Source organism: Gopherus evgoodei, chromosome 2 (assembly GCF_007399415.2).
Source record: "Gopherus evgoodei ecotype Sinaloan lineage chromosome 2, rGopEvg1_v1.p, whole genome shotgun sequence".
NCBI classification, from domain to species: domain Eukaryota; kingdom Metazoa; phylum Chordata; order Testudines; family Testudinidae; genus Gopherus; species Gopherus evgoodei.
This window is the reverse complement of record NC_044323.1, coordinates 221,704,145-221,719,098: the sequence shown is the minus strand read 5'-3', so window position 1 is coordinate 221,719,098 and position 14,954 is coordinate 221,704,145. Positions and strand designations below refer to the sequence as shown.

The window sequence follows — 14,954 nt, the reverse complement described above, 5'->3', positions numbered from 1 at the left end:
TAGACAACTTCTGTTTTTTTTCTGCCTGTTTAGAACAAGCCAACTGACACACTTCAGGTAAACGATATATTTCCTGTGAGTCATCTCCAGAGAAAATCCTTTTTGGTTTGAACTTCAGAAATTCATAATATACAGGACGAACTAACAATTACAATTAATGTTCAGTGTGCCTCTTCTCCCTACTCCAAAAACTTCTACCTGAATAGGCAAAAGTAGCTTTTACTGTTGCAGGCAGAACTTCTAGCAGGAAATAGAAGAAACATCTTATAGTCCAGAGCTTAATGACAAAAAAATCTGAATTGCCCCTGGTAGCCATCAAGAAAAGGGGAACCCAGGTGTGATGGAGATACTGTAAGACAAGGTTTCCAGCTAGGTAGGTAAGTTATAACTATATCCCTTTTACAGATGGCAAGCTGTGGCCACATAATGATCAAGCAGCAGCAGAACTCTGGAGTTTTTGCCTTGAGATGGTCTCCTTTTACATTTTGGCTGGGAGTATGTCATGCAACTTGGATAAAAGTCATGATGATAAAAATTAAATACTTTTTCAATCGTTCTGTCAATCCAGTCATTAAAAATATCTAATGCTAAAAACAAAGGTTTGTATAATTCTAGTAAGTATTCACTTAAATTTTCATCATTGGCAATGGACTAAATCCTGTGCTTCTCTTCACTCCCTTCTCCCTGCTGAGCAGTGCCAATGGAACAAAGACTGATCACATCTGCCTTGTAAGGTTTTGTTTCCCTGCAGACAGTAGTAATTCTCAGTAAAATAAATTCCCTTCAGTGAGGATTGTAAATACACATTTTAAGTTTAACACAATGTATGAAACATTAATTAGGTGAAGAAAACTGATCCAGTGATTGGAGCAAACAGTGTCCGATCCTACACATTCTCTTTCACACGTGAAGTTACTTTGCATCAGTCAGAGTACTCATAAAAAGATCGTTCATGTGACTAAGGAATAATTTTTAGTAAAATTAGTATTTGTCTTAATGTTACAGTAACACAGGATTCTGTATATAAGTGTTTAGGGACAAATCCAAACATGCTTCCAAAAATATGCATGCATATTTTCTACAGGACCCATTTGCTTATGCAACATTTTTGCCTTTTTATGTCAAGTTGTGATTTGTGCTCAACAAATGTCCACATGCAAACTCATCCTCTGAAACTGTAGATAATGCGAAGAGCAAAGTCTTTAAATGCTGGCTCCTAAATTGTGCATGTAAGTCCTGCGCATGCACAAATCAGCACTTGTATGTCTAATGACCTTATTCACATGCTCAGTTGATCAATTTGTGAGCACAAAGATTCAGTGCAAAACTCTGGAGAGTAATTTCAAGAACATATTTGAAAGTGTTGCCCTACAGATTCATCTTACACCAACAGAAGCAGGCCTCTCTTAACTCATCCCATTCTGCATCACACTGCAAGCACCTCAAAAGAGTGGATGATCTTACATACTGTGCCATGTGTCCCAAGTATACCAGGGTGATTGAAGGATGAGGTAGTGGCCTTTACCACGACTTTTTTTGTTGATATAAGTCAAACCTCAACCCTTATTTTAACATCTTATTTTCTTATTCAGTTTCCTTTGTTTCTGATTGAGGATATAAATAAAATAAATTTGTAAATAAGCTCATTTTAAAAAAAATAGAAGTTCTAATTCAGCATTTTGGTGTTTTCAGATGCTTTTTTCACCTGTTCACATGTTAAAAAATAGCTTTATTTTAGAAAATGAATTTCTGCCAGCTTTCCTTTAAAGGCCACAGCTGTATTTCATTACGACAAGTTACACTCATTGTAGACTTGTACGTACTTCTGTCCACATCCACAGTCCTATTGATTCCTATTTTCTAACTAGGAAAGTCTGAAATGCTGAATCATAATGCTGATGTGATGGAATCATTTATTAATGTTATAGAAGTGAATCTTACACTATTCAAAGCTTCATTTTATCTAATGTATATGATTTTGTACCAAGCTTAAAAGGATCATGTAAAGTCTCGAGTCCAACACTTTAGACTGTGACTTAAAAAATAAACATTGAGTACTCTATTCTGAGCTTGAAAAAAAAATCACTTTTTGTTTTACATTTTCTTATGTTAGTAGCCATAAATATTGTAACACAGTAACAAAAGATATTCAGTTCATAACATATTGGGTCAAACTAATCCACGGCATAATTCCATTGACTTCAGTGGATTTACATCAGGGATATATTTGTCCCATTATCTTTGGAAGAGACATTGATTTGATATGATATGAACAGGTTTTTATGTTTATGTTTATTCAATCCAAAGGTAGAGGAGGATATTTTGTTACTCTTATGTAACGGTTTAACCAAATAACCCCCACTCCTGCATAATTTTTTAAGTGTAGTGGAGGAAACATCCACTAAATATAAGACAAGTTTCAAACTTACGTAAAATTACAACTTCGAAATTATAACCTTGTTTAAAAACAAGAAAAATGTTTATTTTAACAACATCCAGGCCAATTTCATTTAACATTTGGCTGAGTGAGGAAGACAGACAATTTGGCATCAAAATACTACCAAAATGAGGTAAAATGGGACTGCATATCAGATATCACGGAACTTTGCCACTATTCACCAGTCTTTATAAATAAGCCCTTACAACAGAAATTATGAGAGCAGCTCTAACAACTCTGAAATGCCCAATGCATAAATATTCCAACTTCATAAGATGATCTTTTGCCAATATGAAGAACACTGTGGAGGTTCTGTGACTGCTCAGGGCTTAAGGAGCTTGTAAAAGATCTGCTTTTTTCTGTGTTGGTTTCCAAATGACTATGCATAAATAGAGGTTACATCTATTTCAAGTTCTTCAAGTTGTGTAGTCCTTATCTCTATTCCACACGTGGGTACACATATGCACCATGTGCTTGAGTCCAGAAATTATAACAAGCAGGTTCCATTGGCCTGCACATGCTCAGTGGATCTCCTTGTGCATAAGAGGCATGCAGGATGACACCTCTCCAATTCCTCCTCTTAATGTAAATCCAGAGAGGTACAGAGAAGAGGGAATGGAGGGCAGGTAGTGGAACACAGATAGGGACCACAAATTGAAAAGAACTTCCAGTTACCAGTAAGTAACCACCATTTCTTCTTCGAGTGCTGGTACCTGACCCGCCCTTGCATCCCAGGACCCTGCAGGGCTGGAGGGTCTGAGTCAGTGTTAAGCTGGCACCTAGGGTCCAAGGCCTATTGATTTCCTGTGTGCACACAGTCCCAGATTGACTCAGGTCCCAGAAGACCTCTGGATATATCCCAGAGTTCCTGGCAGCAGCAGAGCAGCACTGCAGGCAGCAGTGTAGCGGCCGGAAGCACCATTACTGCCTGGCCAAATCCACTCCCTGCTCCAGCTCCTCTTGTGGTGGCAGCTCCGGCTCCTCCTCACTGCTGCATGGAGCTTGCCCGGAGCAGGGGGCAAAGTTGACAGGCACGAGGAGGCTTTGGCTACTGAAAATCAGCTCGTGTGCCGCCTTCGGAACGCATGCCATAGGTTGCCTACCCCTGCATTAATGTGTCTGTCAGAAATTCTCACAAGCCACCAAAAGACACAGGGCCTGACTCTCTCAAGCCTTTTCTATAATAATGTGATGAACAGTCTGATAAAAATACCTTATATTTTAACACTATGGCCGGTGCAACCAACGTATTGTACTTACCAGGGAGGATAGATGTGGACAATATCCTGTGGGCCTCCCTTGAGGTGAGCTGCTGTTTCCTTTGTAAAGAGAACTTTGACTCTGGGCTCAGTATCAACGACAACATCTTCAGAGGAGCTGTCAGTAGACAGCTGTCCCAAATGCTGGCAGAGAGCAACTTGTATAGTGCACTCCTCATGCACCTCCAAGATCTTCACAATTAATACACCAGATTTGCCTCCTGGAAAGTAAGCAAAGTGACAAAAACAAAATAAAAAGTTAGGAAGACGTGTCCTGCAGACCAGAGTAGTGGCACACAGATTCACATCCCATTTCCAGACTCCTCTCATTTCTTTTGACAAAGCAGTCAAAACTGTTTGGCCATGTTAAACAAACAAAGTGAAATAATACACCACCAGGCTATGAACCTGCTGTGTTAAAAACGACATGGTCACAAAACATATTCTATATAGGTGTCATGAACTGAACAAAGCATGAAAGTCTCTCTGTGTTCCAAATACTGATCACAGTACCATACACCATTTAAAAAAGACAAACCCAACACTATTTTTGAAGCTGTCAATATGCCACCAACTGTCTTTTAATGTTGCCTAATTTTCAATTCCTCGCTTCTTTTGTCCTTTTTTATGGCCAAATACGGTCTTGTCTGTGCAGTTAGAATAAGGAGGAATCGTACAAGTGATGGGAATCTTCCCCTGCAATGGGGTAGCTAGGCATACAGTTGTTGTGCACCCAATCTCCTGCCACCTAATACGGTCCATAGCCCTTAATAGCACCTGGGCCCTCTGCATACCCCATACACAACGACAGTAGGCAAATCATACAGACAAAAGGAGAATTGCTTGGATACTTTCTGCCACATCCCATATTCTTTCACTGTAATGTAGAGAGGCACTGCAGAGTCCCCTGCAGCAACATTGTTTAGGGTCTTCTGCATCCACAGAAGGTGTGCTAGAACTCCAAGTGTGCAGCATCTCAAAAGCCCCACCAGGCAGATACTTTCCTTAGTTGCACAACTCTTATGCTACGGAAGTGCCAATTTGACACCCATGAAGTTGCTGATGATATACACCATTATTGTTTACACATTCAAGACAATGTCACTGTGAAGTTGATGGCTATGATATTGGATAAAATTAAATAAAAGGATAAGATTATCATTTTTCATGTTTCAGGACAACTGTAATGTTTTGTTCTGATTTCAACTTTTTGTTTCATTTTTTTTTTATTTTATATTAATAGAATCATAGAAATGAAGGGCTGGAAGGTATCTCAAGAAGTCATCAAGCCCAGCTCCCTGCATTGTGGAAGGACCAAGTAAACCTAAACCATCCCTGACAGGTGTTTGTCCAACTTGTTTTTCAACGCTTCCAATGGTGGGGACTCGAGGACATCCCTTGGTAGTTTAAATACCCTTATAGTTAGAAAGTTTTCCTAACACCTAACCTAAATCTCTCTTGCTGCAGTTAAGCCCATTACTTCTTGTCCCACCTTCACTGGACATAGAGAGCAATTGATCACTATCCTCTAACAGCCCTTAAGATACTGGAAAACTTATTAGATCACCCCTCAGTCTTCTTCTCTCTCAAGATTAAACGTGCCCAGTTTTTCAACCTTTCCCCATAAGTCATGTTTTCTATACCTTTTATAATTTTTATTGCTCTCCTCTGGACTCTTTCCAAGTTGAACATATCCTTCCTAAAGCGTTGTGCCAAGAATTGGATGAAATACTCTAGTTGGGACATCACCAGTGCCAAGTACAGCAGGACATTTACCTCCTGTGTATCACATACAACACTCGTGTTCATATTAGTCTTTTTTGCAGCTGCATTAAATTGATGACTCATTCCGTTTGTGATCCACTACAACCCCCAGATCCTTTTCAGCAGTACTAACATCTAGCCAGTTATACCCCATTTTGTATTTGTGCATTTGATTTTACCTTCCTAAGTACACTTGTCTTTATTTAATTTAATCTTGTTGAGTTCAGACCAATTCTCCAATTTGTCAAGGTAATTTTGCATGCTAATTCTGTCCTCCAAAATGCTTGCAACCCCTCCCAGCTTGGTGTCATCTGCAAATTTTATAAGCATACTCTCTAATCTATTATTCAAATGATTAGTGAAAATATTAAACAGTACCAGACCCAGAACTGACCTCTGTGGGACCACAGTAGATATGCTCTCCCAACTTAAGAACATAAGAACGGCCATACTGGGTCAGACCAAAGGTCCATCAAGCCCAGTATCCTGTCCTCTGACAGTGGCCAACGGCAAGTGCCCCAAAGGGAATGAACAGACAGGTTATCATCAAGTGATCCATGACCTGTTACCAAATCCCAGCTTCTGGCAAACAGAGGCTAGGCTCACCATTCCTGACCATTCTGGCTAATTGCCATTCATGGACCCATCTTCCATGAATCTATCTAGCTCCTTTTTGTACCCAGTTATAGTATTGGCCTTCACAACACCATCTGACAAGAAGTTCCAGAGGCTGACAGTATGTTGCATGAAAAAATATTTTGTGATTGCCTGCTACCTATTAATTTCATTTGGTGGGCCCTTGTTCTTGTATTATAAGATGTAAATAACACTTCCTTATTTTCTCTATAAACACTCATGATTTTCTAGACCTCTATCATATCCCCCCCTTTGTCACCTCTTTTCCAAGCTGAAAAGTCCCAATCTTATTAATCTCTCCTCATACGGAAGCCGTTCTATACCCCTAATAATTTTTGTTGCCCTTTTCTGAACCTTTTCCAATTCCAATATATCTTTTTTTGAGATGGAGTGACCACATCTGCACGTAGTATTCAAGGTGTGGGCATACCATGGATTTACATAGAAGCAATATGATATTTTCTGTATCATTATCTATGCCTTTCTTGATTATTCCCAACATTCTGTTTGCTTTTTTGACTGCTGCTGCCCATTGACCTTCCTATGAGAAAGTTCCAAACACAATACAAAGAATATTTGCTCGTAAAAACACAAGCAAAAAAAGAGAGAGTTATTTACTTTTTAGAAAAATGGTTACCTAGCTTTTCATAACTGTTGTTCTTCAAGATGTGTTGCTCATGTCCATTCCATTCTTGGTGTGTGCTCACCCATGTGCACAGTTGTTGGAGATTTTGGCCTTAGTGGTATCCACATGGCTGGCTGTGGTGCCCTCTGGAGTACTGCATTCAGGTGCCACTGGCCCTATGCCCTCTCAGTTCCTTCTTGCTGACAACTCCAACAGAGGGGCAGGAAGGCAGGTAATGGAATGGACATGAGCAACATATCTTGAGGAACAACAGTTATGAAAAGCGAGGTAACCGTTTTTCTTCTTTGAGTGCTAGCTCATGTCGATTCCATTCTAGGTGACTCACGAACAGTATCTATGGAGGTGGGCTCAGAATTCACAGCTTTGCGGCTTGCGATACTGCTCTACCAAAGCCAGCATTGTCCCAGGCCTGCTGGGTAAGCACATAGTGGGATGTAAAGGTATGGACCAATGACCAGGTGGCTGCCCTACAGATGTCCTGGATAGGCACTTGGGCCAGAAAGGCTGCTGAACAGGCCTGCGCTTTAGTAGAGTGGGCGGTGACGATCACCGGGGACGGCACCTTGGCTTGATCATAGCAGAAGCACATGCAGCCTTTCCAAGGAGAAATTCTTTGAGTGGACACAGAGTGACCTTTCATCCTGTTGGCCACAGCGACGAATAATTGCCTCAACTTACAGAATGGCTTGGTCCTCTCAATGTAGAAGGCCAGAGTCCGCCTGACGTCCAGTAGCTGTGCTCCTCCTCCAACTTATGTGGCTTCAAAGTAAGCATAAACGTCTTGGTTTGAATGAAACTGAGATATTACCTTGGGAAGGAAGGCCAGGGGTGGTCATAGCTGGACCTTGTCCCTGAAGGAGACCGTGTAAGGTGGCTCTGAGGTAAGCATCCAAATCTCGGATACCTGGAGGGCTGACATCACCATGATCAGGAATGCAACCTTCCAGGAGAGGAGAAGCAGCCAGCAGGAAGCCAGAGGTTTGAAGGGGGAACCCGTGAGCTGTGACAGCATCAGATTCAGGTCCCATGGAGGAACAGGATCCCTGATATCTGGGTAGAGGCACTCCAGCCCCTTAAGGAATCTGGCCATGATATCCTGAGAGAAAACAGACCTATCCTCGAGCCACGGGTGGAAGGCTGATATGGCCTCTAGATGGACCTTGATCAATGAGAGTGACAAGCCCTGGAGCATGAGATGCAGGAGGTAGCCTAGAATAAGTTGCAACGAAGCTCACTCGGGACGGACTCCCTTATCCACCCTCCAGCAGGTGGACTGCTTCTATTTGGCCAGGTAGGTCGCTCTGGGAGAGGCTTTCTACTTCCCAATGGGACTCAATGGACCTTGGCCAAGCACTGCCACTCCTGTGCATTTAGCGACACAGCAACCAAGCTGTCAGATGTAGTGCCGCCAGGTGCAGGTTCAGGTGCAGAAGACTGTCGTGGTTCTGGAACAACAGATCCACCCTGAATGGCGGCTGGAATGGAGTCGCCACAGAGAGGTACAGCAGAGTGCTGAACCAGTGTTGGCACAGCCAGACCGGCACTATGAGGATGACCTTCACCCTGTCCTGTTTGACCTTCATGAGGACCATGGGCAGCAACAGCATGGGAGGGAAGGTGTACATCAGAGCCCCCGACCACGGGAGCAGGAAGGCATCTGACAGGGATCCTCTGTCCATGCCCTGAAACGAGCAGAAAACATGACTTTTTTGTTCTGCCTGGATGTGAATAGGTCCACCTGGGTAGATCCCCACTTGTGAAAGACAGAACTGACCACCTCCAGATGAAGGGACCACTTGTGGCGAGACGAGAATGTCCTGCTGAGGCGATCTGCCCAAGAATTCTTGGCCTCTGTGCGGTGAGCAGCTACAAGATGAATGTCATGCTGCAGACAGAAGTTCCAGAGCCGGAGGACTTCTAGGCAGAGGGCAGACGACCTGGCTCTGCCCTGCCTATTGATATAGAAAACAGTGGCCATGTTGTCCTTCAGGACCTGAACCACCATGCCATGTATGTGAGCAGAAAGGCTTCACAGGCTACGTGAACCACCCTGAGTTCCCTGACACTGATGTGCAGGGATTGATCATAACTGGACCAATGATCTCACATACTGAGATCTCCCAGGTGGGCTCCCCATCCTAGGTCCAAAGCGTCAGAAGCAAGAGTCACCAACGATACTGGGGCTGTGAAGGGAACTCCTTCCAGCACTGACGCGGGATCTTGCCACCAGGTGAGAGATGACAGTAGGTTCTTTTCTGAGATGTGGTGTCCCTATCACTATTCAACTGTGGGAGTACATGCACCTGGAGAATTTTCAAAGCAGCGTCCACTGCTCCACACATATGCCCTGGTTCACCTCATGCCTTCAACCAGGAAGATAAAATGTGGGGCAGACTGACTGCCTCTACAGTTCCTTCTCCACTGCAAAATAGGGAAGATCCAAAGCAGAGGGGAAGGAGGACAGATAATGAAATACAGATGGGGACCACACTACTGTAAATAACTTTCTCTTCTTCTTCCAATGCTGGTTCCACTGTGGGTGACTGACAAACAGTACTCGAATAGGAGGAGGGTCCAAGGTCATAGACGGCAGAGCCAAATGAGGGACTGCTGTTCCAAAAGATGCATCAGCAGAGTAATCCTGTACCAAAGCATAGTGTCTAAAAAACATGTGGACTGAGTTCCAAGTAGTGCCTTACAAATATCAAGAAGTGACACATCATGAAGCAATGCCACAGATATTGCTTGTGCTCTTGTGGAATGCGCTCTCACCTCATGAGGAGGGGGAAGATCAGACACCTTATAGCAGAGCAAAATACAGATATCAAAATATATTTTTACAGATGTCAAACATACAGCTAAGGGTAGCATAAAATCCCTCTTTACCCTGTAAAGCAGGGGTAGGTAACCTATGGCACGTGTGCCGAAGGCGGCACGCGAGCCGATTTTCAGTGGCACTCACACTACCCATATCCTGGCCACCAGTTCGGGGGGCTCTGCATTTTAATGTAATTTTAAATTAAGTTTTTTAAACATTTTGAAACCTTATTTACTTTACAGACAACAATAATTTAGTTATATATTATAGATTTCTAGAAAGCGACCTTCTAAAAAGGCTAAAATGTATTACCGGCACGCGAAACCTTAAATTATAGTGAATAATTGAAGACTCGGCACACCACTTCTGAAAGGTTGCCAACCTCTGCTGTAAAGGGTTAATTCCTCTTTTACCTGTAAAGGGTTAAGAAGCTTAGATAACTTGGGTGATACCTGACCAAAAGGTCCAATAAGAGGAGAAGATACTTTCAAATCTGTGGAGGAAAGTTTTGCTCTGTGTCTCTCAGAGCCAGCCAAGAAAGCAGGCAGGGAAGTTGCATCTTCTTAAGTATATCTGAACTAAGCATCTAGTCTTGCAGAAATAGTAAATAACAGCAGAAAAGAAATGCGTTAGATTATCTTTTGTTTTAGCTTGTACATTTTCCCTGTGCTAAGAGGGAGGTTTATCCCTGTTTTTGTAACTAAGATTTTGCCTAGAGAGGAAATCCTCTGTGTTCTTGAGTCTTTTGTTATTTACAGAGGTGATTCTTTTACCTTTTCTTTAATTAAAATTCTTCTTTTAAGAACCTGATTGATTTGTCATTGTTCTTAAGATCCAAGGGTTTGGGACTGTGTTCACCTATACCAATTGGTGAGGATATTATTCTCAAGCCTTCCCAGGAAAGGGGGGGTAGGAGTTTGGGGGGATATTTGGGGAAGGTAGGGGTCCAAGAGGCCATCCCTAAATGCTTGTTTAAATCACTTGGTGGTGGCGGCGATACTAAGGCTAGAAAAGAATTTGTGCCTTGGGAAGTTTTTAACCTAAGCTGGTAAAAATAAGCCTAGGGGGTCTTTCATGCTGGTTCCCACATCTGTACCCCAGATTTCAGAGTGGGGAACAGCGGCTGCTAACAGGGAAATTCGCAAAGGAATTCTCCAGGTGAAGGAGGAGCAAATACAGCATCTGTGGGGTAAGTGAATGTCTGTAGTGTGTGTTTGTTTGTGTTTGGGGGTTACTTGCTGTGTGCTGAACTTGTGTTTGTCAGTCTGTTTGGTTGTTTGAAGGACCATGTGCTGTGGCTGGCAGTTGGAGGCTGTGAGCTTCAAAAGGAAGGTTTGAAAGCTAGAAGCCTCTGGTAATTGGCTGAGCCCTAATCAGTGGGTAGGGCATTCACTCAGGCTAAGGCTTTATAAAGTTACGCACAAGTGACCAGGGAGCTTTGCGACCGGGGCTGCTAACAGGGAGTTTCGCAAGGGAGTTTGGAAGGGGAGTGGGAAGGGAGCGGGGTTCCTTGTCAGTTATATCTGTGCCCCTTTAGTCCCCTTGAGAGCTATAAACCAAACTACATGCAAAACTTCTTGCTTTAAACAATCCTTTCATTAACTAGGAGACAATGCAGGAAGAAGCCCAGAAGCAGAGTGGGGGCTATCCAGTTTATTGCACTGAGTGTAGCATGTATGATTAACTGCCCTGTGGGCAGGTGGTGTATGTGTGCATTCGGTGCAAGGAGCTCCTGGCCCTCAAAGACCACGTACAGACTTTGGAGGCCAGGGTGGCGGAACTGCAGGAACTAAGAGAGGCATGTTGATGAGGCTTTCTGGGACACTGTAGAAACGTCTCACCTCTGGTCAGACAGCCCCTGCGTTGTTGAGGAGGATGAAAGGCCCAGGGAAGCAGAGCAGTCAATGGGAGCAGAGGGAAACCTTCCCATAGTTGGGACCCTCCTTCCAGATGGTGCTGGGGTTGCCTCTCGCATTGAGGTTACCTCTCTGAGGGAGGGAACTCCAGTTCCTAAGAAAAGGCAGGTATTAGTAATGGGAGATTCGATCATTAGAAACGTAGATAGTTGGGTTTGTGATGACCGGGAGAACCGTATGGTGACTTCCTTGCCTGGTGCGAAGGTTGCGGATCTCTCGCGGCATCTAGACAGATTTATGTGCTGGGGAGGAGCTGGTGGTCGTGGTACATGTAGGTACCAATGACATAGGGAAGGGTAGGAGAGACGTCCTGGAGGCCAAATTTAGGCTGCTAGGGAACAGACTGAAATCCAGGACCTCTATGGTGTCATTCTCAGAAATGCTCCCAGTTCCACACTCAGGGCCAGGTAGGCAGGCAGAGCTTCAGAGTCTCAATGCATGGATTAGACGACAGTGTAGAAAGGAGAGGTTTACATTCATTAGAACTCGGGAAACTTTTGGGATGGGTGGAGCCTATACAAAAGAGATGGACTCCATCTAAACCAAAGTGGAACCAGACTGCTGACACTAAACATTAAAAAGGTTGTAGAGCAGTTTTTAAACTAGGAGATGGGGGAAGCCGACTGCTGCAGAGGAGCATGTGGATCGGATAGAGAGACTTCTCTAAGAGGAGAGTCTAATGATAGAGAATCTCCAGGTTATAGTCAGGAGCAGAGGATGGAAGAGGATAATGTAAGGGCCAGATCAGATGATAAACAGTCCCATAAAAAAGAATCTGGCACATCAGATAAGGGCAGACAAATAATCAGGGACAAGTTTTTAAAGTGCTTGTATACAAATGCTAGAAGTCTAAATAATAAGATGGGTGAACCAGAGTGCCTTGTGATAAAGGAGGATATTGATATAATAGGCATCACAGAAACCTGGTGGACTGAGAGTAATCAATGGGACACAATCATTCTGGGGTACAAAATATATCAGAAGGATAGAACAGGTCATGCGGGGGGGGAGTGGCACTATATGTGAAAGAAAATGTAGATTCAAATGAAGTAAAAATCTTAAGCGAATCCATATGTTCCATAGAATCTCTATGGATAGAAATTTCATGCTCTAATAAAAATATAACATTAGGGATCTATTATCAGCCACCTGACCAGGACAGTAATAATGATGATGAAATGCTAAGGGAAATTAGAGAGGCTATCAAAATTAAGAACTCAATAATAGTGGGGGATTTCAATTATCCCCATATTGACTGGGAACATTTCACTTCAGGACGAAATGCAGAGATAACATTTCTTGATACTTTAAATGACTGCTTCATGGAGCAGCTGGTATGGGAACACCACAAGGGGAGAGGCAACTCTAGATTTAATCCTGAGTGGAGCGCAGGAGCTGGTCCAAGAGGTAACTGTAGCCGGACCGCTTGGAAATAGTGACCATAATACCATAGCATTCAACATCCCTGTGGTGGGAAGAACATCTCAACAGCCCAACACTGTGGCATTTAATTTCGAAAGGGGGAACTATGCAAAAATGAGGGGGTTAGTTAAACAGAAGTTAAAAGGTACAGTGACTAAAGTGAAATCCCTGCAAGCTGCATGGGCGCTTTTTAAAGACACCATAATAGAGGCCCAACTTCAATGTATACCCCAAATTAAGAAACACAGTAAAAGAACTAAAAAAGAGCCACCGTGGCTTAACAACCATGTAAAAGAAGCAGTGAGAGAAAGAGACTTCCTTTAAAAAGTGGAAGTCAAATCCTAGTGAAGCAAATAGGAAGAAGCATAAACACTGCCAAATTAAGTGCAAGAGTATAATAAGAAAAGCCAAAGAGGAGTTTGAAGAACAGCTAGCCAAAAACTCCAAAGGTAATAACAAAATTTTTTTAAGTACATCAGAAGCAGGAAGCCTGCTAAACAACCAATAGGGCCCCTTGATGATCAAGATACAAAAGGAGCGCTTAAAGATGACAAAGTCATTGCGGAGAAACTAAATGGATTCTTTGCTTCAGTCTTCATGGTTGAGGATGTTAGGGAGATTCCCAAACCAGAGCCGGCTTTTGTAGGTGACAAATCTGAGGAATTGTCACAGATTGAAGTGTTACTAGAGGTGGCTTGGGAATTAATTGATAAACTCAACATTAACAAGTCACTGGGACCAGATGGCATTCACTCAAGAGTTCTGAAAGAACTCAAATGTGAAGTTGTGGAACTCTTAACTAAGATTTGTAACCTGTCCTTTAAATCGGCTTCGGTACCCAATGACTGGAAGTTAGCTAATGTAACGCCAACATTTAAAAAGGGCTCTAGAGGTGATCCCGGCAAATACAGACTGGTAAGTCTAACATCAGTACCGGGCAAATTATTGCCCTTATATAAATCCATGGTACGCTCACATCTCAAATATTGTGTACAGATATGGTCTCCTCACCTCAAAAAAGATATACTGGCACTAGAAAAGGTTCAGAAAAGGGCAACTAAAATGATTAGGGGTTTGGAGAGGGTCCCATATGAGGAAAGATTAAAGAGGCTAGGACTCTTCAGTTTGAAAAAGAAGAGACTAAGGGGGGATATAATAGAGGTATATAAAATCATGAGTGATGTGGAAAAAGCAGATAAGGAAAAATTATTTACTTATTCTTATAATACAAGAACTAGGGGTCACCAAGTGAAATTAATAGGCAGCAGGTTTAAAACAAATAAAAGGAAGTTCTTCTTCACGCAGTGCACAGTCAACTTGTGGAACTCCTTACCTGAGGAGGTTGTGAAGGCTAGGCCTATAACAGCATTTAAAAGAGAACTGGATAAATTCCTGGAGGTTAAGTCCATAAATGGCTATTAGCCAGGATGGGCAAGGAATGGTGTCCCTAGCCTCTGTTTGTCAGAGGATGGAGATGGATGGCAGGAGAGAGATCACTTGACCATTGCCTGTTAGGTTCACTCCCCTTGGGGCACCTGGCATTGGCCACTGTCGGTAGACAGATACTGGGCTAGATGGACCTTTGGTCTGACCCGGTACAGCCGTTCTTATGAAGGAACCCTGACAACAGATAAGAAAGTCAAAGCTTTGGACACTGGAGGTTCTGACCTAGACTACAAGGCAGTGAGTCAGAAATAGAGAGGAGGTCGGTCTCCCCTGCCTTTTATCACCTTGGTCAGAAACAGGTGTGGACCAACAGACACTGCTTTCAAAATTCTCTGGCTCTGGGCACACTGAGTGCACATTTACCCACGCGAATACACCAGCAACTCAAAGAAGGAGCAAATTTACATTTGGTTTTGTTTTCAACACTGCAACAAGTTCAGACATTTGGCTAGTAAAAGAGGATACAAACAGAAATGTGGCCCTTTGCCATTCCTCTGTAGGTCTAAAATAATAACGTATAGTATTAACTCTTAAGTAGCTATTAAAAGAAATCTAGACTAGGATAGAATGAACAAGCAAGTGAAGCTCAAACTCTTACAGATTTTTATAT

General features: G+C 42.8%; 1 protein-coding gene across 1 annotated transcript in view; it reads right to left on the bottom strand.

Annotated features, from left to right (window-relative positions):
• The window catches only part of SPIDR (scaffold protein involved in DNA repair), a 330,382-nt gene that overhangs the window by 197,165 nt on the left and 118,263 nt on the right, over window positions 1-14,954 (bottom strand). Inside the window, exon 8 of the mRNA XM_030553056.1 lies at window positions 3,698-3,917. Coding sequence (XP_030408916.1) covers window positions 3,698-3,917 — 220 coding nt within the window. The remainder of the gene's footprint in view (window positions 1-3,697; window positions 3,918-14,954) is intronic.